Source organism: Phragmites australis, chromosome 12 (assembly GCF_958298935.1).
Source record: "Phragmites australis chromosome 12, lpPhrAust1.1, whole genome shotgun sequence".
Taxonomy (NCBI): domain Eukaryota; kingdom Viridiplantae; phylum Streptophyta; class Magnoliopsida; order Poales; family Poaceae; genus Phragmites; species Phragmites australis.
The window spans coordinates 4,490,880-4,512,470 of record NC_084932.1 but is presented as its reverse complement, the minus strand read 5'-3'; the positions used below and the strand labels follow the sequence as shown (position 1 = coordinate 4,512,470).

The window sequence follows — 21,591 nt, the reverse complement described above, 5'->3', positions numbered from 1 at the left end:
GGATTCATCTGGTGTGACTTAGTTCATAACCAGACCATCCGATCAGTAGAACCAAGCTAGACTACTCATTGCAATCCTCTCTGCAAAAATTAGTCCGATGATTCATCTTTGCCTTCACTGGACCATCTGGTGAATTTAGCTTCTTCTGAAACCAAAAATTATTCTCTACAAAATATATTCCGGTGCTCCCATCTTTTCATCACCGGATAATCTGGTGAGTTTAACTTCAATTACACCTGAGAAAAATTGCTTCTGTTGAAAAAGCTCTGGTGCTCTCATGGGGGTAACATCAGACCATCTAGTGTAACACTTCGAAAATTTCAGGACACATGTCACCAAGAAAAGGTCTGGTGATGCCTACATGTTAATCACCAGGACCATCTGGTTAACACATGTGATTTTTGTCTGAACCAAGAAAAATGCTCTGGTGAGAACACAAGTCACATCATCAGACTATCCAGTAAGGCTAACTTCACTGACCTCATCCAATTCAATCTTTTCTTGAGCTCTAACTTCACGACATCTCAATCATGAACTTCTATGAGCTACTTAGTGCTAGAATTTTATAAGTGTGCATCAAACTAAATCTAGATTCAACTAGATCAAACTACTACTCTTAGCCCCTCTTTATAGTACAGTTAGAAGACTAAGAAAGAAGACATATACTACTATAAGTATCCTTACTCTCCCTTATGACACTTAGAACTAAGAAGATCCTTAATTTTAATACACATTTCTTTTGATCATTCATATAATCGCCTTAGGGACCACCAATATCCGATTATTATTATGAACTAAAAATTTTATACCCTTCAAAACACACTTGTTAGTTATAATGATACGGTTATCATTAATCACTGAAACACTTACCACTTACCTACAGTCCTAGATGCTACATCCATTTTGGAGCTCCCCACCCCGGCACTGGCCCATCTGGTGGTCCTCTGCCGCCCGCTGCCAGCGGCGCCCCGTCACCTCGCCGCTTTGCCCCACGACTATCTCGTCCTCCAGGCTAGCCTCCCTCTCCTATGAGCTCTTCTAAGCCTAGCGATAAAGGAAGCTCCTCTCCCCTAACCCCGGAGGTAACCACTGTTCTTCATCACCTAAGAGATCGAGATCGTTTTCAGCGCGTCCACACTCATTAATTGTTTGAAATCTTTTAAACGTTTGAACTCTTGGAAGCGTGCAAAAATAATCAAAGGAGGAGAACTCAAACAAATAGTTTTGGTCAATTACTTAAATTGTAACATCATGAATTTCCTACGCGAAGATAATGCTATGGAAATTGTAAACAAATCAATTTATAAATAAATGAATTTGAAAGGGGGATGAACATGAACAATATACTGTCACGGGTTGGGGTTGAGATAGATGGAAAGTAGTAGTGCACGCAAGAGGAATGTAGCCGGCACAGGGACATGCATGATCAGCACGAGATACACACAGATAAGGGCCAGCTTGAAGTATCCAAACCTTTCCTATTCTTCCTCCCGTCCAAATTCACCATGCACCCGTATGTTCACAACAAATTAATCCAGTGTTTGAAGTCAAAATGCAAATCGGAAATGACATTGGAAACGTACGTACGTCCATTAGCTAGCTGTCCATCATCCATTAACCTCCACATATAGATAGGGTCAACAAATGTATAGATATGATCAGTGATGATTCAAAACTAAAATGATTGGATGTTTCGAACTGATACTAAGGGCTCAAATGTCCTCTTATTATGTTAAGAATGTCACATAAATTATTTTTATATATGATGGATCATTAAAAAATAAAAATTTAACTAGTATCCTATACACCCATAAAAATAAGTGGATCCGTCCTTACACATGATCCCTTGCCAACCCTACGCAAGAGGAGCGAAGAGAGAGAAGCAGGCAAGATTAGGTTAGGCCCCAGCAATGGTTTTGCTTAGGATGGCCATAGCATAATCAAAAGCACCCAACCCCACCTCCTCCGATCCCTCTCATCGCCATCCTCCTCCTCTGACCTCTCTCTCTTTCTCTTTCTCTCCCAGCCCCACACCTCTGAGCTCCCTCCTCACGCCCACACTGCGTGCCGCGCACGTGCACACTCTCCGCCGCCGCCTCCTCCTAGTTCTCTGATCCGGCGAACCAACGCCGCCGTGTTTGTGTTGCATGAAACGCGCGGGGGAGCGAGCAAACGTAGCTAGCTATCTAGATACAGTAGCTTCTTCTGTGTCAGAAAGAAGCATGGACCATGGGGCGGCGCCGTCGAGCAGCACGAGCACGAGCACCAACAGCAGCCGGAGCGCCTCCGAGCAGCAGCAGCAGCAGCACCGCCACCACGCGGCGGGGGTGGGGCACCAATACCACCCGTTCTACTACACCGCGCCGGGGGCCACCACTGCCAACGCAGCCGTGCCGCCGCTGCCGTCGTTCATGGGCTCGCTCTCCATGGTGTCCGCGGCCTGCGCCGGCGAGGTGGAGGCGCCGGCGACTGGCTCGCCCGGCGCGGACAAGAAGCAGGCGGTCGTGCCAGCGGCGGCGAAGCGGCCGACCAAGGACCGGCACACCAAGGTGGAAGGTCGCGGGCGGCGGATACGGATGCCGGCGCTGTGCGCGGCGCGGGTGTTCCAGCTCACGCGGGAGCTCGGCCACAAGACCGACGGCGAGACCATCGAGTGGCTTCTGCAGCAGGCGGAGCCCGCCATCGTCGCCGCCACCGGTACCGGCACCATCCCGGCCAATTTCTCCTCCCTCGCCGTCTCCCTCCGCTCTGCCGCCTCGCACCCCTCCGTCTCCCGCGCCGCGGCCTTCCACCACCTCCAGCCGCAGCACGACGTCGCCACCATGCTGGGGTGGAACCACCACCAGCAGCAGCAACAGCACCAGCTCCTCCCGTCTCCGCCGCCGCAGCAGCACCAGCACCAGCACCAGCAGGCGCCGCAAGATCCTGGCGCCGGGGAGTTCATGAGGAAGCGGTACAGGGAGGCCGACGACAACCTGTTCAAGGACACCGCCGCGCGCCAGGATCCTAACGACGGCGGCGGCGAGCCCGAGGAGCACAAGGCCCGCGCGGCGCCGGCGGCAATGTGGACCATGGCGCCAAATAGCTCCGCGGGCGGCGCCTTCTGGATGCAGCCCGCGTGGGCCTTCGGCGGCGGGGGGGGCACGGTGCAGGCGCCGCTGCAGTTCATGTCAACAAGAAGCAACAACTTCCCCGGCGGGATGGACGCCAACATCGGCATGCTCGCCGCGCTCAGCGCCAGCGGCAGCGTGCAACACCACCACCACCAGCAGGAGGCCGAGCAGCAGCATCAGCAGCTACCGGAGATGGGCCAGCGCCACCGCGTCGGCGCCGGCGCGAAGGGCGGAGACGCCTCGAGCCCGCAGTGATCAGCAAGAACCGATCGAGCCGGCATTTGAGCAACGAACTCAACAGCGATGGAATCGCATGGTGAAGATGCCTAATGAGCTGTGCTGGTGGTGCAAGCATTTGGTGATTAGGGCAGCAGGGTTAATGCCTTAATTGCTTGCTTAATTAGGTGGTTGCTACTGCTCTAGCTGATTAATCAATTGGTTGTTTAGTTTATTTTTGGAGGGATTATTTAGTTTTCTAGATCTTTGGACTAATCTATGATTGTGCTGATTAGCAGTGGGTCCGATTAAATCAGAAACATCAGACTGTCATTTGTTATGTTATGGTGCCAAGAAGCTAAGATTGCTGAGAGATTTGTATTTGTACAGTTCCTTGCTTCTGGATTAATTTCTTATGTTATGGTTCTAAACATGCATGCGTAATCATTTATTTTAATATTTATACTCCATTTAAAACTTTTAACTAGGGATTTAGCTTTGGAGGGAAATTAATACATGGCCATCTGCAACATTGATTTATAGCATTGGCCACCTCCCATTATACATAGAAGGAGAAATTTCACTATCTCTTATGGACGTATAGACTATTAAAACTGTTTATTTATGTTAAGATCTGTATCATAGAGGTAGACGGAGTTATCTTTCTTGGCCACCTTCCATTATACATAGAAGGGGAAATTTCACTATCTCTTATGAACGCATAGACTATTAAGACTGATTATTTATGTTAAGATCCGTATCATAGAGGTAGACGGAGTTATCTTTCCTGTTGTACATGCTCATGACCTTCGACTCTAGTAATACCATAAGAAAACACATCTAGACTGGAGAATCGGAATATTGAATTTTCAACTGAAAGTTTTTCTATTTTAAATTTCAAAACTTTCAACTGAAGATGCAAATTTTTAACAAATAGTACTATTATTAAACTTTCACCATGAATCTAGGATACCTAAAGGGTAGCTGTCTTGTCGACAACGGAGTTTGTGTTAGTAATACTATTAAAGTATGTTCATATGCATCATCGAATAATACAACTAGTTGTTATGTCAATATTAGGATGGATATGGACCTACTCTAATTTAACTTAATTAACTAACTAGATAAATTAGATATATTATCTAGTTATCTAGTTGATTAGTTAAAATAAAGTGGAATAACAGATATCCATGGATCGATTCATGTCCGTTCCTAATCGAGATCTTAAGAAAACGTCGAGAGACATGTATAGCTCATGTTTTCTTATTGTCTACAGCTCAGTCTACGTTTGTTGCAAGCTAAAACCCTGAATAGGACACGAGAATTCTAGCTAATTACCCTCTCGACCCCTCTTACTGCACATGAAGTTACAAAATGGCACAATTGAATCGTAACTACTTCCACTTTTAGTAGTTACTTATTTGACTGCATGCAAGATCGCTCCGAGTTACTTATTCCACTTTTAGTAGTTACTTTTAGTAGTTACTTAATTATTTGACTGCATGTAAGATCGCTCCGAGTTTGTTGTGTGATTCTGCCCATTATATATAGCTCCGAGTTCCTTTGCATATTCTGATATTTTGAGGTGACAAGTTTGTCAAACTCATACCAGTTTATGATCTTCTAACGTGGTTGGTTGGTGGACAGGCACAGTAGCAGGCTAGCAGCAGTTCCGAAAGCATCGAGAAAGACAACCAATATCATTTTCATCCACATGAATTAGAATATCTGGAAGGAGAGAAATAGGAGGGCTTTCCAAGACTCTAATCTCCAACCAAGCAGGTTTCAATCTTGGAATAGAAGACGTTATTGTCAAAATAGGAGCGTTTTTGGCGTCTATTTAGCTCTCTTTTGTGTTCGGTACTGATATGGGCTAACGTCTTTATTGTTTAATTTTCTATAGTTTCTTATCGCCTTAATTTTAAGTAAGAGGTATGTTTCGTTATAAAAACTCTTTCTCTTTAGTGAATGACGAAGCGGTAGGATCCCTACTCATACTACAACAATTAAAGATGGGAAAAGAAACAAAACAAAGAGGGACAAGGAGAGGGCACTGTATATCATGGAGCTAGCTAAAATTAACAAATGGACACGTCATTATCTTCCATGGTGGCAGGCAGACATGAATTGTTCCTATTGCTGTCCATCGTGTCAGCTGCTCTAATCCACGGGCGTGAATCTCAAGGCATATCCAACGGCACAGCTGAAGTAAACTACACAAGGTCGATTCAAGGAACACTACCACATTGAGAGCTAGAAAGACGCTTCACAAAAACAAGTAGGATTTTTTTCAGAAATCACAGAAGCAAATGTGCACAACATTTGTAATCGTCAAATGAACAATGCTTGAAACAAAATTGCACAGATCTTGAAATCTGAAAAAGAAAACTGCCAAAAACAGAGGCAGTTTACTTAATCAATACTGGTGGAGAGTGGAGACTGAAGAACCAAGCAGCCAAGGAGAGTGCCGTGCCAAGAACCAATCCATGTTGCTCTGAGAAAGGCGAACGAAACCAGACGGGAGACATGAGCAGGCAAGCCATTGGCGTGTTGGGTCACGGAGCATGGAGAAGACGACGGTGCTCCAGCAAGTTTGCCCGGCAAGCACCGTGAGGGCACCTCCGTTCATGAAGATGATGCATCGCTGTCACGGATTAAAAAAAAACGTCTTCCGCCTGTTGCCTTTCCCTTTCTTGTTGCTGCAGGTTTTCCGGAGCCTTTTGTGCTGCAGCTAAAAAGTTTCTGAATGTGTGTATGCTTTGTATGTGCTCCTGTTTTGAGAGTTTACTGAAAGATGAAATTCGGAGAAGGCAAGCGGAAGAAACAAAAAAATGGTAATAAAGGCCCGTTTGGAACAACGCAAAAAGTTCACAGGGTTTCTGAAAAAAAAAATCGTAGGAAGTAGTACGAAATTTCGAGTTTTTTTGGAGCAAGGTATAACTATTTGATGATTAGACTAGGTATAACTATTTGATGATTAGACTAGACAGAAATTGCACAAAGGATTATATTGCGGCTGTTTACGGATTTCAAACTGATGCTATTTGCGACATAGACAGGATCGAAGCCCATGTTGACGCTTGAAAGCAACCTGAAAATGACGTGCTAACAAATTCCGAGCAACACTTTGTGAGGCGACTCTCCGACAAGGATGGGGAGATGGGTTGAATGAAGCCTGTAGAGCATGAGCATGAGCATCACCATCACGAAGAGTTCATCCTCTTCGCCATTGGAGAATATAATGGAAATGCCGTCCCAACTGTGTGAAATGAAAGCTGAGACTTCAATTATTCATTCCCTAACCTGCCGACAGAGTGGCAGCTCCAGCAGCTAGCAGCTGAACCGCTAGCTGCAAGTGCACTGTGCTCTCAGTGTCAGGTGCAAGCAAGATCAACAGGGTTTGAACATGGTTTTTTATCACAAGCAACAGCCTATGAATTCAATAGCTTAGCTTGTGTTATTTTTGTTCCTGTGCTCTCCGATGCAAAAAAAAAAAAAAAAAAAAAGAAGAGCGAACTCCACCAGCGATCTGTCACGCATTCTCGTCGTCTGGTCCATGAACTCTCAAAATACAATTTCAAGCCTCTATACTTGCTATATCTGTCATCCAACATCCACACTTCAGGAAAAAAAATTATATACAGCAATACTGAAGATATCTTCTCGTACAACACTGTTAGGATGGTTATATAAAAAAGTACCATATATACTACTGTTACGATGGTTATATAAAAAAGTATCATATAAACTTATTATTTGATATATATAATTAACGTTGAGTAGATCTTATTCACCATTTTGAAATCACATTGAAGACAGATGATAGTCATCCTGACATCCGTGAAATTTTTTTCCCAAACCTCCTAATACGAAAGGAAATTATATGAGATAGATTCTCACAGAAAGACTCTTGCCTCTATATGACACGTGTACTCTACTACTCCCATATATATTCAATCAGACCGTTGGATCGAGAAGTAACAGCGTAGATCAGGATTTCATGAAGAACTTTCTGTAGAGAGTCTCATATAATTTTCTTCCTCCTAATACTCCTTCCAGTTGCTGACATGGTGTGCCTCGGTGGCCTTCTCTCTCCTCTCTCGCATTCTCTCTATCCTCACTCTCTCTCACGGCCGACCCGCTCTTCCATCAGGACCGGGCCTCCCTCCTGCGCTAGCCCCCCACCGCGCAGCTGCTACTGACCAGCTAGGAGATGGGGGAGGTAGATCCGCCGCCGTCATGCCGTCTTCCCCAACTCCGACGGAGCTACCGCCCGCTCGATCTCCCTCTCTGGTTGGTTTCGCGGTAATTCCTTGCACTAGTTGAATTGCGCCTTCGCCTGGAGTCCAACCTTCGCAGCAATGTCCTCTTGTCCGATGCTGGAGCACTGCTGCAGGTTGTCTTCATCGTCCATCACCCTTCGCCATCTCTCGACCACAAGGAGGAAACCTACGCCGCCAACTATTTCGAGTTGCTGCATCCGAGAGGAGCAGCAAGAGACTGAAGAGGAGCTTGGGAGCCGAGAGACTGGCAAGAGGGAGGAGGTTGAACTGGCATAGAAAGAAAGAGATAGGGTAGAGAGATGAGGAAGAGAAATGAGAGGAGACAGAGATGGCCACACTGTCACAAGTCATCATGCCACATAGGCAAATCAATACTGATTAGGATAGTTTGGACCTTGGATGGTACATTTAGCATTTAGCAAGTTTAGAAACCCTATTTTGAGAGTTCATAGACGGCCACACTGTCACAAGTCATCACAAGAATTTAAGAATGTGTATCATCACAAAATGGATGATGAGGAGACATACGAATACGGTACAAGTTTAGGGATCATTAGTAGATTTCACTCAAAAAAGAATTTTGGGAATTAAAATATGAAAAGATCCAAGCTTAAAATTTCGCCAAAATTTTGATGAAACATTACAAATTTTAAGAATTTCAGAGAAAAATTAAATATCTAATTTTAAAATTTTCTTTCACTAACATGTGAGACCCACAGAGCAGATGATGAAAAATGATAAAAATTTCAAAAACAAATCACAAAATTCAGTCCTTTGGCCGGTGAACGAAAAAAATTGTAAAAAGAAATTAAAATCCATGGCCAGGTTACACATCTACAAGCGTGAGGAAAACTAGGCCTTGATGGAAAATCAACTGAACGGAATAGAATATTGTCATCACAAGAATTTAAGAATGCGGATCAACACAAAATGGATGATGAGGAGAGATAGTTTCACATGATTTATCAGATGTTTACAAGTGCGTACCATCACAAATCCTACAGAAAGGTGAAACAAAGATCCCAGGAGCCTTGCTCTTTGCTGTACAAATTGTTCATCATTGGGAGTTGGTCTTGAAAAAAGAGGCCGCGGGCTAGGGGTTGCCTCTTGTTGGGCGACAGACGTGGTTCAGCTTCTTCGCATGGTCGGGCCGATGATGCTGGGTGCGGCACATGGAACCATACCAGCAGCTCTCCCTGTTAGCAGCATCAGGTGGAAGAAGCTAGAAAAAGAAAACATCACAATGCTATTAAAAGACAGATAGGTGCCAGAAACAAATGATGCACTGGTGTGGTGCTTGCAGATATATATACGAAATCCGCACTCTTTGTAGATTTGTGCTTGATGTTTCAATTGTGTGCTGAAGATGTGATTCAGCTTAAATTGGAACCTAACTTTTTTTCCTTTTGAGTGATGAGACTGGAACCTAACTTATGAACAATGAGCACAAAGCTTTCAGCACCTTATTTGTTGAAGGAAACATTTGTTATTCAATCAGGGTAGTTGACAATAGTTAGGTTGTTTGCACTGCCATTTTTTGGCCAGCTCAACCAGGAGTCCGGGACTGGGACATCAAAACAACTCATTTATGATTTATCCATATGTAAGACTACATACTTCTTGAAAAAATAACTGAGGGGGAAACCCCCTGCCTAGTGTGAGGTTCGAGCCCGGGTATGCTTGGTCCTCTATGTAAGACTACAGTTCACCCAGCCTCTAGTTCGTATCAGTCCATGGATATTTAGAATCATGTTGAATTTATGATAAATCAGGCAGTTATTAAACACAACATTTAACAAAATTCTCTAGGAATACAGGAATGATAAAAAAACATTAATCTTTCATCTAAGTTTCAGAAATCTGTTGCACGAAAAAAAAAATCAGATAACTCCAAGTGGTAACCACGCTTTTTATACCAACCACCTGGTCCACCATATACCGTTTCTATAAAATACGCATCACGCATTCGGTACCACGCACCTTGCCATTAAACATTATATTTGGATGATTGTAAATAGTTTTAATTGGCAAAGAACTTTTGGAATACATTTGTAGAAATCAGGGTCTGTATCAGACCTGTTCATGGGCAGCCTGGCCCGGCCTAATTTTCTAGGCTCATGCCAGGTGTTTCTAACAAAAAAAAATATGCATAGCATTTTGCTATATTTTTGTGCATAATTTCATTTAAAAATATCATTAATTCCGAAAATAAGAAAAATATTATTTTGGGCTTTGGTTTGGGATCCAGGTTCAGCCATGTCAGGCTGGATTGGACATGGCTTTTCAGTGCCAGGCTTTGTAAGGCCCGCCCCATGATTTGAACAGCTCTAGTATAAAATCAAATAAATGCACTAACAAAATCAACATCTCATTACAAAATAGTGCATTATATTTTACACAATCTAGGTGGCTAGCATAAAACCTTCACATCAATAGGAATTCGATTGGGGAGTTATTAGTAGCTATGTGTAGTATACATACATTTCTGGGCATTGATACGCGGAACCAGTACACCAGGAAATCAATGAACTCGTTGTAGCAATGGCTGCATTCATTTTAAGTCAACAAAATGAATAAAGGCAGCAAGATGAAACCGACAAACTGTTCATCTGAACTCAGAAAGAGTAATTACTTGCACATATATGTCCTGGAAGTAATTGAATCCACATTATTCAATTGCAACCTTGAGCGATCTACATGGAACAAGAACAGCATATCAGTTAAAAAGCGAGGCATATGAAACAAGATGCAAGAAATAGGCTAAAGTCTAGTCATAAACCAACTGCCAAATGCTTCCAAAAGAAATTTTCCTTTTCATATAGCAAAGAAAGCTAGAGTCGTAAAGTTATATAAATTATTGTCATCACAAAGATAGTTTACCTGATCCTTAATATCTTAGAAGGATCTCGCAAGTCATATTAGATCTAGGCAACACAAACTGTAACATGTAGTAGTGATCAAATGTCTTGGTATTACAGTAACACAGCAGCACATGAATAACTATACTGAGCATTACGACCTTGCTTGAACATGATCTGTTCTATAGAATCGTACCACTGCATCCTTGACTAACTCTACTGGGCATTTATATCTCTACAACTTACAATTACAGTGGAGTATAAGCGAAGTAAAAAATCTGGTATAACCCATGAAGGCATGAAGGATATATGCAGTCAATATATTCTAGTTTCATATATCTAATGTAGATGATTCATAAAAAATCACCACATGTGAGAAGAACATGACAGCTGTGACCACAGGAGCAAAGAGATATTGGGGGCTGTTGGAGAGAGCACAAATACTAACAGTGCAGCCAATGAGAAAGAACTATGGTTCCTGATGATGCATTACAACTGTGCCACAACTGAAAGAGCAAATTGTAATGCAATATTCTTTTGTCATGTCAAGGGACAATTGAAGTTTATAATATGTATTCTTTCACAATTATCAGCCCATCACATGCGCATAAAAAAATCAACTGCAAAATATGGAAGGTTACCAAGTTCCCTGTTGTCAAACTTTGATATCCACTCTGAGATTACAGCTTGCAATGTTTTGCCTGAATGTTGTATGCATCTTTCTGTAATCTAAAAAAGGAGAAACAAACAGTGTATGAAACTACAATTTAGGCCATAGGACAATAATGTATATGATAGTGGCAGAATATTCCTACATCTTTTTCATATGGATTGCCCCCATGAACTGTGTCAGGAAGTCTGGAGATATGGTGTTGAGAAATCTGCAATATTACACAGTATGCATGTAAAAACACCACAAACTCTTTGTATGATGATAAAAATGCAATATGGTGCTTAAGAGATATCAGAGAGTGGCTTACCATCCTGAAAGTTTCCTGGTTACAGATTAGATTACAATGACTTGAATTCACTCCTTGCGAACACCAATAAGCCCCGCAAAATGCTCTATCACACCCCAGACCTGCAACATAAGTTTGGAATTTGGCACCAGCAAAGTTAAAAGATTGCAAGGAACATAAGTAACATCATAAACTTTGGTAGGAAAAAAGGTGCAACCAAACTACCCATGACGGTTGCTAACTTAAACAACTCCTTGAGAGGCAAGTGAGAATATTCATCATACTGTAGGTTCGTGCAACAAAAATAACTTCAATTAAACTAATCAAGGTGAAACATATCAGTAAGGTCAAGAATAATATGAAGCCTAACAAACGTAAGGCCAAGAATAATACAAAGCAATAAATTTCCATTTCACAATCATCGGACCACTTAGGCCTTGTTTAGTTGGAATAAGATCTAGGCCCTTCCTGACCCATCGAAAGAAGGCCTTATTAGTGTTAAATAACCGATCAAATGGACAATGTTGGGATTACAGTTCTCGTAATTTACTATAGAAGAAAAAGATTATCATAATTGGCACCTACATTTTTGTGGTATACTGATGTTAGATCTGGCTGGCATCATCCCTCCACATCCATTGCATTGCAAGTGCGCAGCTCCTGGACTACATCTAAATCCACCAAATTCACTGCCTGCAAAACTATTTTCATTTGAGGAGCATGCGGAAAAAGTAAACAAACTTTCCAAGAAGCATGTAGACATGGAAAGCTATATCGAAATCTAAATCAGTTATGTTACTGTGGGATATAAGGTACGTTTTGCCTTCACTTTTGTAGAAGAGCACAAAAGCTACCTCAATTACCACATCAGTGCAACGATAATGAACTCACTTCAAAGTCCGAACTCATGTAAAGCATAGCCTGAACATAACTTGCATAATGAAAAACTGACATTGTGGAAATATTTGTAACTTCTGAAACCTGGTGGCGAGTAACCAGCCAGGTCTTCACTCAATTTTCAATTAATTTCAGACATATGAATAACAAAAATAGGATCCATATGTTAAAGAACTGTCATATGCCTATAAAAAATTGTAATATAGTCATGAAGTGCAACTCATTAAATGCACGATATAACTATATAAGAGCATATGGCATTTGCAACTATTTGATGAATTAACAAGACTTAAGTTCACTAGATATAAAGGCTTATTTAACCATAGTACAATATTCAAAGTGGTTTTTTCACACTTACGACATTGAGGACATGACAGATCAGGATTATTGATTTCATCACTCGAACGAGGCAAAGGGCGTTTCCTTGATTGATTTTTATGTTTCCCCAAAATCTAAGGAATCAAACCACACATCAACCACAATTTAGCATATTAGGGCCAGACCATATAAATACAAGAAAAATATATAAAACAGGTAAATCGCAAGCATCCATAAATTCAGTAGGTTGCGCAAGTAACAATTGTCACATGCTACTCATGTTTACTCTAATAATGAGACATTTTAGATATCAGACAAATCAACTTTGGAACATTATGACAAAAAGATGCATGCATGGTATGCTCACTTCAACACGCCAGGTAAAGCTTGCAACATGCAGGTCTCATCTTCTATGAATCAACTCAACAAAATGTAAATTTGCAACTGCTTCACTCCTATTTCTATTTGAAGTAAGAATTTCCGCCATCAAACTTCATATGTGTCACGCCCGTTTTTCCCTGTCTTTGATCTCTCTCTCTCTGCCTTGTGGGGCCCGCATGTCAGCCCCAAGGACATCAAGCCGGGCGCAATTGCAAAGGAAAGAGGACGAGGAATAAGGAAATCGAAGCCCCACATTTCCGCCGCTGCATTTAGACCCCGCCGGCCGATCCAAATTCGTGTTTCCCCTCTATAAATCCTCAATTCATCCCCTAGCCGAGGCTCCTTTTGCTCCACCTCGTCCAACACCCTAACTCTCGTCAACTTCGCACCACCAAAGAACCCGCACACCGCCGCTGTCCTTCCCCCGATCTCCGCCGCCGTTTCCAAGTCACTCCGCGCCTCCTCAACGCCGTCCAAGTGCACACCCGTGTTCGCCAACCGCATCTCGTCGTCCACAACCGTTCGTCGTTGAGTTCTGGCCACCGCACAGAGTTCCTGAAGCCGCCGAGCCTCCGCCGTTGAAGCTCGCCGTCGCCGAGCCGTCATCTTCCCCAACGCCTACAACCCCGTCAAACGCGTTCACTGTCACCAGCCCAAGCTTCTCCGCCATTCAATGTCGTCTCCCGAGCGCCGTAGAGCCTTCTCCAGCCATCTTCCGCCGTGCCAGCTCGCTGTCGTCTTCCTGCCCCGTACCTAAGGTAGGTCAATCCTCTGTCGTCCGATCTCGACTTTGTGGCGTAGATTAAAAGCCCGTGTACCCTTTCACGTATCGTCGATCTCGACCGTCCGATCGAAAACGTGCGTGCGTGATTTAATTAATAGTAAGCCAACTTAGCATGCCATGTCAGCTAGCCACGTAGGTGTTTTTTCCTACATGGTGGTCTAGTCAGCTTTCCCGAGCCACGTCGGTAGCCTAGTCAGCGTACTGACGTTAGCTCTTGAGCAGTAATCCGCATTTCATGTTAGAAAATAATTCGCGTAATTTGGAATATTCCGAAATTCATTCGAATAATTCTAGAAAATAGAAAAATGATTTAGATAAATGTTTATAAATGTTTTTAGCTCTGTTTTTATTTCTGTAAATGTTATTTAATGTTTTTCTAGTGTAAAAATTATTGCAAAAATGTTAGAATAAATTTTTTATTTTGGAAAATGGTTTAGAAAATATAGGTTAATTTTGATAATGTTTAAAAATGTTTTATTTAGTTAAATAAATGATTTTAATAGGTTTTGTTGCATATAAAATTAGTTTTATTTCCAGATAAATGTAAATAAATTCTATAAAATTGTTTTATTCAGTTTTATGCTATAAAATAATTTTAGAAAAATTTAAATAAATGTTTTAGGTCTTTTAAAATTTAGGTTTAATTCAAAAAAATAGTTTTTGTCGTTTTTAGCCATTTAGAATTCGTTTAGCCGTAGCTTTCGCGTTGTTGCTCCGATTTGGGCAATTCTTGCACCCAAATCTTCCTAAAATCGTGCTCTAGCTTGTTCTAGTGTTCGCTTAATGTGTTTGTTTTGTTTAGTGCTTGTGCTTAGTGTTGCTTGTTTTGCTCGTGTGTAGAGGAGTTTGTCACGGAGGAGTTTGGGAATGTCCAAGATCAAGACTTCGGGAATTTCAAGCAATTCAACAGAGAAGGCAAGTGTCCTTGAACATCTTGCGCTTATTTTTATAAAAAAATTGTTTACAACTTACATACTGGTCAAATATGATATTCATGATTAGGGTTTACTAGTTTTTCCCCATTTTCCTTACAGCCGTAGTATGGTTATCATGTTTTGGGTAGAATATGCTTAGTGATGCTTACTCATGAGTAGAATAGGCAAATGATGTTTTTGTTTCATAATGTGAATCAAGATGTCAACTTTGGTAAAAATGCTTAGACATGGAAAGTAGGGTCTGGACAAGTTTGACATGTTGGTTGGCCTATGGATGTGTTCCAGACAGAATTGTGGGCTTTGACAGATATTTGGTGATTTATCTGTTTTGGATGAGGGCGGTCTTGCTCAGACCATGTTAAGGACCGATTCGTGAAACAACAACCCATGAAAATAATGCAACCACAAGCCTGGTATGAGACGGGCCTAGCATGGTGAAGACCATTTGATGGTGTGGGATGGAAAGGTATACTTCCTGGATCCGCAAGATGCAAGAGAGGGTTTCTAGAATGGAGGGTGTACTCCCATGGCTATGGAACCTCAACAGGTCGACACGTGCTGAGAGAGGCGATGGAAAGGCTTTGTAATGGTTTCCTGACCGCACACCTCGGAAGTGTGTAAGTGTTTGATCAACATGGGCATAAAGGAAATCATGACTTGTGTGTAAAATGTACGACCTCTGCAGAGTGAAAACTGGTATATCAGTCGTGCTCACGGTCATAAGCGGCATGGACTTCTCACATAATTAGTCGGATGGTTTAGTTGGTTTTGGGTTGGATCTGGTGGATCACAGTGGTGGGAACTGTGATTCGAGTTGGCTTTGTTTAGAGGTGGTTGGAACCTTAGTTGTGGAGCAATATGGTTGGAACCTTGGCTCAGGTCTTAAGAACATTTCACCTAGTAAATAGGTTGTCTTTATAACTGTTTTACTACTAAAATGATATTTATGCAAATAAACCCTTGAATTAAGTCTATCTTGACTTCGGCCTATATGTCATATTTTTCCACACTTACTGGGTATTCCATATACTCACGTTTGCTCTCTCTCCCATAACCTTGTTGTTGCTCAGAAAGCGAAGACTACAAGAATTTCCCAAAAGATGGAGCTGAGTTATAGGAGGGCAACTTTTGGGTCGATTGCTTGTGGAGCTGGGCGCCGCATTGAGTTTATTTCCGCTACTTTGTAATTTTCTTTTAGACCCTTGGGTCATTAATGTAATAAAGTAACATTGTAATAACGGATATTGTGTCTGCTACTCACTTATGACTATGTGTATGTAACTTGATCCTAGTATACATGTAGTTTATATTCGATTTGGTCTTAAAACTAGGTGTGACAATAGGATGAGTCCAAGGACTAAAACGAACCTCAGCTTGACTAGGAAAAAAATTACAAATAGATTTCATAACAAAGCTCACAAAGCTTCATTGTATATATGTGGATCACATTATCATGAAATGGACCTTGATTGTCTATATTTAGATGCTGCTAATGGTAATTGAGCAGCTTAACCATAAGCCTTGTAAAGTTCAAAAGTTATCATAAGTGTAAAACTAAAAACTTTTGTCAGTGATTAGTTAAAAAGCAATTGAGGTATGCGCTTTGTGAAATAAAACTGGGATATGTGAAGATGTAAAACAAAAGAATTTCAACTTTTTCACTAAGTGATATGAGTGTTAGCATATATTCCCTCCAGTTCACAATATAAGGCCGGTTACTTAGGATTCCCTGTTTTACAATACAAGTCCATGGAAGAAAACGAGTGTGTAGTTATTGATATGTTTCCACTCACTACCCCTACTTTAATGGTGTGAAAGAGGTTGGGTGGTTGTAGCATTCTATTTAATAGGGGCAAGCGTGGTCATTTGCCATCAACTTTTCCTTAGACTTAGAGACTCCTTGGTCTGTGTGAATGTCAGCTATGAACTTATATTGTGAAACAGAGGGAGTATGCCATACTAGTAGGGTAGTTGATGCATTTATAAACAGTAGGGAACAATAGTTATTTCGGTAAGCTTTCAAACTCACAATATTAGATTTAACCAAGGCATATGACTCTAACAATGCAATCTCCTCATCTGACCTCTGTAGCGACGAAAAAGCTTGCAATATAGCCTACAAAAAGCATAGATGCAAAGAAATCTAGCAGTTGTAAAATACCAGTTTTAAAAATATTATTAAGGAACAAACAACAAATTCATAAGCAGCAAATATCATGCCTCTTCAATATTATGTAGGAAGTGATTCCTTCCAACCGATTGAACTGCCGTCCTACATTGTGGACATGCAGCACTCTGATTTTTATCATGGGAATTACTTGAGGACCTTCTTAACCATTCTGAGAAGCAGCCATTGCTTAAATAATAAAAATCGAAGGATCAGAACAAAGAATTGCAGAGAAGCCTAGAGTAGCAAGGAAAATTAGCAAATGTACCAGAAGTTGTGGAGGCATGGAGCAACAGTAACAACATCATGCCACAAATTCAGGCATATGCTGCATTTTGCATTCTCAACATCTAGTACAATCTGACATCATCATTTAGCTAGAAGTTAGTAACTAGAAATAAAGTCTCAAGATGATCCTTATTCATGAATATTAATTTTCAAAAGAATACCTTGATATTATTCTTGTCATGGTCCTTTGCAGCTGTTATCTCAAAGGTATACACTAAATGCCCTGGAAGCAAAATGAAGACATGGATGTATTACGAACAAATTCAGTTCACTTGCTTAGAATTAGAGAAGCACAACAAGAGAGCATTCCTGCGTCATACACTGTTCAAAGAAACTACCTTACACTGAATAATACCACTTCTATATGAACATACCAAACAGCTCAAAAATTGTTTAGCATCACAAAGGCATAAGAGCAATATACTTTTCAGGAAACAAGACTTCCCGTCAAGATTATGCAAAATTATCTTACCTTCTTTCTGGGGTCCAGAGACAATCTCACTCCCTGGTTTAATGTCAACTACTTCTTGTTTGACAATTGTTCCATCAACAATAATTGCATCCGAGCTTTACCAATGGTACATGGACAATGTTAAATAAGAAGGCAATCTCACAAAATATCATTACACAAGGATGCACGACGAGTATAACATGAGCAGGAATTGGAAAAAAACAAGAACGGAAAAATGCAGTGCAGCTTATAACGGAATTATGATGCACAAATATAAATAAATCATTTTAACAAATCTAGAAACTACATAAAATTCAAACAGTTATTCTACATCCCATCCAAATAACTTACAAGTCAAGAGTGTCACATGTTACCAGATCAACCTCCAGATCCAATTGATCTGAAAGGTATTTTCATTCTTGATTTTACACAACCAGACTCCCCCAAATCTATGGATGAATTCTCAGATGTTGGCATGCACGAATTTCTATGATTCACTGGTGAACCCCACCGCAACAAAACTACAACTTGACCAATGACACACTGTGCCTCTCCAAGAAAGCATGAGTACATTATTTTGCAAAGAGAGAGAGAGAGAGAGAGAGAGAGAGAGAGAGAGAGAGAGAGAGAGAAGAGAAGAAAAGATGAGTATTGACCAGAATTATGAGACAATAGTGAGCTAGAAAAATATCCCAACCCAATCTGGAGCATATTGATGATACCAACAGTTGGGAGTATAACCAAGTTAAAAACAAGGGAATTCCACAAGAAATTAACCTCATCTTTTTGGCATTACGATTGTAAATACCACCTAGTTGAAAACAAGGGAATTCGACAACAACTTAACCCCATCTTCATCATCACATTACCATTATACCGCTTTCATAGGAACCAAACAGGAGGAAACTCAAGACATGCAGGGAAATGCTAGACATAACACAGCCACTCCATTTAAGTTACAAAGAGTAGCTCATCGCGATCAATTAAGGCATTAAGAACCGCGGATATAGCGATACAACATCTGGGGAAACCCTCAGCTTTTCCCGCAATTCACCACAATTACTCACACAAATCTCACAAGACTGCTCATAGAACGTCCCCATCAGTCCAACGTTTTCGACATTGTAACAAACTCGTCACGAAAGTAACCAATCTTACACGGCACGGCACCAAAGTAAAACTACATAAAAACCGCACCTTTCCGACAACGCGCACTCCAAGAACACGAAAAGGATCAGCCGCAGGCAGTACCTCAGATTCCGAATCGTCGCGGAGGACGCGTCCCCGCCGCGCCTAATCTCGCACCACGCGAGCTCCTCCCCGCCGGCGGGGGAGACCAGGGAGCAGACCACGGAGTCGTCCTCGGCGACCTCCACCTCCGGACAGGCGGGATCGGCAGGCACTGCAAGGAATGGACGGCCCCAGGAAACCAAACAAAAGAATCAAGAACCCGTGCAGACGAAAAAACCCGCGAAGGATCAGATCGGGCAGGAGAGAGGCGGCCACCTAGCTTGGCCCAGACGGCGGCTGGGGAGGACGCGAGGGCGGAGGAGGGCTGGGGCGGCTTGGAGGTGGAGCACTCGCCGGCGTCCATGGCAGAGGCGAGTACCGACGTGCGTGCGACGCAGGGAGAGGTGCGGAACGAAGAGGCTTCCCTTCTCGTTGGGGTTTCCGTTGCAGAGGTGGGTGTACGTGGGCCTCCGTTTTGGGTCGTCGTCGTCGGCTCCATTTCAGGGGCCCGTGAGTCAATGAGTTGACCGGGCCGGCGAACTGACTTTGAGGCCCAGGATGGCCCGTTTGTTTCTGCTGAAGCGGGCCGAATTTGCCTAGAAAAACGTGACAGTTTTATCTCGGCCCATGCGGCATAGAGGTGCAAATTAATTAACGTGAAGGTACACATCGATCCTCATTAGTAAATCAATAACACTAATTTTCTAAAATATTATTTATTTTAAGAAAAGTAATGTTATTAGTTAAACTAAAAAGGGTTGATAGGTAGTCTTAGATAAATTAATTTGCACCCTTAGCGGCCCATGAAGCCCATGCGAGTAAAACATTTTTTTTTATAATGTTTACTAGTTTTACTGATATCCAGATTTTTTACTGTCTAACGTAGCGCATAAGCTAGTTAATTTGGTGCTAATCTCGGGACGGAATGTGTTCTAATTTGGTCCGACGTTCCCAAATTATGTGAGTTTCCTCGTGGCCTTAGACATTGTGTTGGCCTCTAGTTAGTGGAATTATTTTCCATCAAAAAAAATATTTTTCATTTCTGAAACAGCACAGCAAGCTAAACAAATCAATCAACGTATATATATATGGAAAATCAAATTGGTGAAATATCCGGATAAAGTTTCTCTATATATATTTGGAAACTCAAATATGACAGATTACAGTTTTAGGCCTTTATTATTTGCTGGATTCCTGAAACATGACAGTGAACGGTGTTAATTAAACTTTCGCTGGAAGACGCTCATGATCATTAGCAAAATCACGATCGTTGGCACTAGTGTACAGGCAAATCGAGGTCATAGAGAAGACGTGACAGACTGAAAAACAGGTCCACGATCGCTCGCTTGGATTACACGTCACACCAGACCCTGCATAAAATATGGGACACGCTATGCAAGTCAGAGGTGCCACAGAAGGTTGGCTTCTTTGCGTGGAGGCAACGCAGCAATGCAGAGCGGCGGAGCGCGCAGACAGTTGACCCGGAGAGCTCACGTACTGCACAGGGGCGGATCCGAGGGGCTTGAGCTCCAGCCTTTCTACCACTTCGCAGGCAATGGAGTTTTCGAGCCCTAAGATTATCCTTAACTATTTGTTTTATTTCGTTTCCTTCATAATTCTTTTTTTATTTCATATTTTTTTATTTTTTATTTCTAATAGCTTCCTAGATTCGTGAAAGTAAAAGAGAGAATCTCGAGAAAGAGAAAATGAGAGAAAAAAAATTTTTAAGAGAAGTCGTTGAAGCGCTGAAGGAAACAATAATTCTTTTACGAAGGGAACTGAACTTGCGAAGAGAAATTGTTAGAAATGGTGTAACAAATTTTTATCTTGGATGAGAGAAAGGAAGAAGAAAAGAAAGAGGGAGAAGAAGAGGATGAGGATAAAAAGAAAGGGAGAGGTGGATGAGCCCTATCCTACTACTATAAAAAGACATATCAGTACCGATTGAAAAAAGACTTCACTGTCGGTTTTTCAACCGACACTCTTTACTCGGCACCGATAATCGCTACTATCAGCATCGGTTGATCACTTGGTATTGTTTCCATTTTCAGAGAATAAAAAAAGAGAAAATAGCCCGAGTTATGGCACGGCAGCGGCGGTTGAGCTCGCCAGCAGGGGCGGCAGCCGAGCCGCTGTTGTGTCACGGCTCGGCCTTGCATAAGAAAACGTGTGGCGGCACAAAGGCCGTCGTCATAGCACACAGGAGAAGGGTTGTCCGCTCCCAGGATCACCACTCCTGCCGCTCTCCTCGCCACCACTGTCGTCGCTCCCCTCGCCAGTAACTACGCCATATGATGGATTGCTTGCCCAATTATGACCGGTACAGCCAGATTCATGAGTTCCTTCCTAATTCCTCCAGAAAGATCCCCAACTAAATTGCTGAGAATGGGATAAACATAAAGAAAACTAGAAGGACGCATCATTCAAGGAGTCACCACAACGGAGGCGAAACACAAACATTCATACAACCCAAGGGACTCACTTTGCGGTATCAGCATCCTTCATGTCATCCAAGGGAGCTACATGCGCCAAGAACGGTCGATCGCCCTCGGGCTCCCGAACCCCCATCTCATGTGATGCCTGCTGGGCCTGATCGAACGACGTACCTCCTAGGAAGCAAGTGGCCTCCCCCGCGATGGCAGGGAGCAGCGAGATCCTCAGCGCGGTCATGTGACGGGCCCAGCCAACCCCGGTCACCTCCGCGCGCACTC

General features: G+C 42.3%; 2 protein-coding genes across 2 annotated transcripts; one reads left to right on the top strand and one right to left on the bottom strand.

The window, feature by feature from the left end:
- Window positions 1-1,879: 1,879 nt before the first annotated feature.
- On the top strand, window positions 1,880-3,695 carry LOC133887058 (transcription factor PCF3-like). Its single transcript, XM_062326960.1, has one exon. The coding sequence runs from the start codon at window positions 2,148-2,150 to the stop codon at window positions 3,366-3,368; it is 1,221 nt and encodes a 406-aa protein (XP_062182944.1). The 5' UTR covers window positions 1,880-2,147; the 3' UTR covers window positions 3,369-3,695.
- Window positions 3,696-8,526: 4,831 nt separating this feature from the next.
- Window positions 8,527-19,339, bottom strand: LOC133886995 (uncharacterized). The gene is made up of 15 exons (XM_062326907.1): window positions 19,157-19,339; window positions 18,902-19,052; window positions 17,672-17,766; window positions 17,361-17,422; window positions 17,180-17,271; window positions 16,965-17,100; window positions 16,774-16,860; window positions 12,685-12,778; window positions 12,015-12,122; window positions 11,451-11,551; window positions 11,286-11,351; window positions 11,112-11,199; window positions 10,245-10,305; window positions 10,094-10,157; window positions 8,527-8,834 (listed from the first exon to the last, which is right to left on the bottom strand). The coding sequence occupies exons 1-15, from the start codon at window positions 19,242-19,244 to the stop codon at window positions 8,706-8,708; spliced, it is 1,422 nt and encodes a 473-aa protein (XP_062182891.1). The 5' UTR covers window positions 19,245-19,339; the 3' UTR covers window positions 8,527-8,705.
- Between the last annotated feature and the right edge of the window lie 2,252 nt (window positions 19,340-21,591).